Source organism: Nansenia antarctica, assembly GCF_963989245.1.
Source record: "Nansenia antarctica genome assembly, chromosome: 8".
Taxonomy (NCBI): domain Eukaryota; kingdom Metazoa; phylum Chordata; class Actinopteri; order Argentiniformes; family Microstomatidae; genus Nansenia; species Nansenia antarctica.
In genome coordinates, this window is record NC_137678.1 from 1,520,578 (window position 1) to 1,524,713 (window position 4,136).

General features: G+C 45.9%; 1 protein-coding gene across 1 annotated transcript; it reads right to left on the reverse strand.

The window, feature by feature from the left end:
• Positions 1 to 236: 236 nt before the first annotated feature.
• LOC308163561 (adenosine deaminase domain-containing protein 2-like) lies at positions 237 to 3,793 on the reverse strand (the record flags this gene model as incomplete). Its single annotated transcript, XM_080537732.1, has 8 exons — positions 237 to 347; positions 522 to 654; positions 1,132 to 1,366; positions 1,811 to 2,022; positions 2,214 to 2,381; positions 2,514 to 2,664; positions 3,034 to 3,162; positions 3,445 to 3,793. The coding sequence occupies 8 exons, from the start codon at positions 3,791 to 3,793 to the stop codon at positions 237 to 239; spliced, it is 1,488 nt and encodes a 495-aa protein (XP_080393858.1).
• Between the last annotated feature and the right edge of the window lie 343 nt (positions 3,794 to 4,136).

Sequence of the window (4,136 nt, forward strand, 5' to 3'; positions counted from 1 at the left end):
CTTGTCATCATTGTAGTATTACCGCCATTTCCACTACATACATTGCATATGAATTCAGATTGTTTCTGTACAAAAGTACAAAACCAACACAAACACATCATATGGAATGCTCTTTATTGGGTAAGACTGAAACAAAACATGAAAAAAGTAGTCTTAAACTGCACAAAACATGTACTAGAAGCAGTATAGTTTCCCCTCTACAAACAGTGTAGACTGTTTTCTGTTAGCAGTAGCATTCAGTGGCTGAAGCTGTCAACCAGGTGTTTGGAGTCCCAGGGTCCTGCACCATTGGAGAGGAACTGGTGGTTGACAACCATCTTGGCATTCTGATAGAGACTGGCTTCCAACTGAAACAAGAAGGAACACATCACACAAAATTCACATTCATGCTGTCAACACAATCTTGGCCAGATGATATTCGGTAGCACATGATATGGCTACGATGTCGCCTATATGCAGTGCAGACAAATACAGGTCCACGGGTGCCAGGATATCTACTGATTCATGGCTCAACAACTCACCTTGGCACTGTGACAGGTTTGGAGGTTCAGTAGAGAACTTTGCCCACTCAGCTTTGCAATTTTGCAGAAGTAACTGTAGAGGGCTCTCTTGCACAGTCTGCTGGAGAAGCCAGGCCCACTCACAGTTGGGGAGCTAAGGGGCCAGAGAGAGCATTACGCCTACATAGAAAGCTCCCTCCACAATGAAATTATACATTTACATAATTTGTTTTTAAATGTTTGACATTTACCAGACGCTTTTATCCAAAGCAACTTACAAACGTGTCTAACAAGTAAGTGAATCACATCAGTCATCATAAGAACAAGTCTATGCTAGGAGCAGGTGCTATTGGCAGTCACAATGCTAGAAGAAGGAAGGATCTTTTTTATATATACAGTAGAGGAACTGTACAGGGTAGTGGGGAGTGAAGAGGTCTTTACAGTCAAGATGGACAGGCAAGATGTAGTCTGAAGAGATGGGTCTTCAGTACCCATCAGACTTCATTGTAATGGTAGTATACCAAGTACGGTAAGTATGAAAGTAGTCATCGAGATCATCTATGTTTCATCAAAAATACTTAAATTGTTCCCATGTTACGAGCATCGTCTACCAGTACCACCATTGACTTACCCATCGACAACAAAGCCTGTTGTGCTGTCCAGCACCTCGATGCTCGGGTCCCCGAGGCACCAGTTGATGCTGAGGTCTTTGCAGTGGCGAGAGCTGTGTTGAGGCACCACCCCGTCACAACCGAGGAAGAATATCCTCTGTTTCCTAAAGGGTGGGACCAGCTGCTCCTCCCAGTCATCCCCCAGGCGATTGTTGATTGCGTCCGACACGTTGTCCGAGTTATAGCTGGAGTCACCTGAACGGACCAGTAAACCAGAACCAAGTTCTCAAAATTCCTTCTTAACCAGTTAAGGCCCCAATACAATTCTAGAACACTGCTGTAGATTGCTGAGAATTGTCAAGATAAAGATAAAATATTAGAACAAGCCTGAGAAAAGTATCACACACCAGTATTACACAGCACATTATTCAGGGAAAACAGACTAGATTGAGAAAGATTCGGTGACTATTTCAAAATGTACCAAAAGTCAGCATTAAGATTCTGGTTGTTGTGTTTGTATTATGGTTTGAAAACCAAAGCCGTCAACGGCTACTTACCGTAGAACATAGAACAGCCATTCCTGGCCGGGGGACGGGGGGGACTAGAGGCTTAATACCTGTCACTGGAGCACTGTCCGTCAGTCCTACAAGGGAGGGCGGCCTATGCTACTGTGATTGTAATGCATCCTTGGTTACTTACCTAGGACCACAGTGATGATGTAGAGTGGCTCAATGAAGTGGCTCAGCAGCGCCCCCTGGACCCCGGTGACGGCCCAGCGGCAAAGTTTGTCACTGTCGGACATGCAGCAGACCCGGGCGCCCCACACAGCCGGATGGAGGAGAGCCACAGGGATCAGAGAGCCCTTAGCATGGCACTGCAGCATCAGGGAACTGTAGAGATTCGGGGAGTTCCTATGGGGACAGAGGATGCACACAATCACTCTCACTGGGTCACTCAATTAGATCACTAAATTAGTGAAATGTAAACTGCCCCAAAATTTAATTCCCATCCAATTCGTACACTTCTGAGTGGATGCAAGCAATTAAGATTTCCGCATTGGACACTCAACAACAGCAGCCTGTATGAAAATGCACACACTCACATGGAACCGCACTGTGCTGCCCCTCTTGGGGTCTGGTTGGTGTAGAGGTGAAGGTAGGTTTTGGGCTTGAGCTGGAGCAGGTGGCTGTCTGAGTTTCTCTCGTAGATGGAGCGCTCCTTGCACTTTGGGTCATGGCTGAAGAACAGCAGAAGCTGCTTGTACAAGAACCTGAATAGAAATACAGGATCGGACACATCATTTGCTAGTCTCCAGTATTAATAGCTAAACAAACCAAACAAGTGAGTGAAGTGAGTAAGTAAGTCCAGACGATCCAACAAAACTCCTGTCAGGCTGATGTACCTTTGGAGAGCCCGTTTGGCGATGACCATGGCATGGCAGTCATGCACCATGGTGCCACTGAAGCAGAGCCAGTCACTGCAGCTTGACTCGCCCGTGCCCAACGCCACAACGGTGTAGCGTTCATAGGACTGGCCCGAAGTGTCACACAGCTCTGGAGAGGGAATAATGTGGGAGAATCACATCCATAAACTATTCACAATCTATAGACACATATATATATATATATATATATATATATACACATGGACGACACATAAACTGTGTGTGCGTACATTAGACATGCTCATCAAAAATAGGTGTCATTTACAGTCGTTAACATATTTTTGTAGTGTATTATTATTGAATAGATTCCAGGGACGGAGTTGAAAAGGTGAGAAGGTCAACGAGAGTTGTGGAAACAGACCTTCTTGGGGGGTTCGGATGCATAAAAATAAAAAAAGACGTGATTTTGGATTAAAAATCGAAAAGGTGACTAGTTTGCATCCCTGAGATTCCCCAGTGAGCAGAGAGAAGACCTCACCTCTCTCCAGGACGAAGGCAGCCAGGCTGCTCTTGCAGCTGTGGAACTGGGAACCCTCCCCCAGGAGGTCGTCAAACACGTTACTGGACCCTGCTGCCATCCCATGCATGTGCCAGTCAGTGTAACCCACTAGAAAAGCAGATGCTTTCAGAGTCAGAAGAAGAAATGTACTAACCCTGACTCTTGGCAGATCATGCAGTATGTAGGCTACAGTATGGAAGACTATTCAATCAAACTGTTAGAAAAGGCAAACAGGTTTATGCCCCATGTTATAATCCTCAAGCCTAGCTGTGAATGTTTCCACTGACTTCCATCACAAAATAACCTGTTCCCTTCTAAATACACTCACAAGTTGTTTAATATGAATTCAATATCAGTTTGATCATCAAGTGAGAGCACGTGGCCCCTAACCTCCACTCTTGGGGCTGCTCTGCAGGTTGTTTGACTGGTCCTGGAGCCCCAATTTTAGGAAGCTGTCGTCCAACTTGGGTGGGGATGTGCCAAGGAGGGAGAGGCCATCACTGTCGCCCTCCTCCTCCTCCTCCAGCATTGGGTCAGGCAGTATAAGGCTATGCAGGGGTTTGGCGAGGGAAGACCTCATGGGCCTATAGTCCTCTGGTAGCAGAGCCCCAACAACGTCTGGGTTACTGGAATCAGTGTCACCACTTACACCAAAAGCGCCCCTGCTGCTGCCCCTGTGCATAAGAGAGGCCCCTGCCTTTCTAGGCAGCCGGCTACGTACAACATCTTCGTCCACCATGATTAGTACCTGCAGTGAACACAGAGTGCATGGGAATTCATTTAACACATGCATCAGTTGTTAGAAAGAGATGCCATTCGTAAACTAAAGTAAAGGCTAAACAAGGATACATCTGAACGGTAGGCCATTGTGATGGTAGTCCGTGTTACGACCTAGCATTGTAGTACCACTGCACTGGACTGGCATCTTATGAGATGCTTTCGTGGATTTTTTCATAATTTTTTTTCTGATACAACAACACTAGAACCGTGTGTATGATTATCTGCAAATGTCTCCCTCACATTAAAATGCTGCTGGCATCCCGAACGACATCTGTGGTTGAAGTATGGTGGAAGAAAAAAAA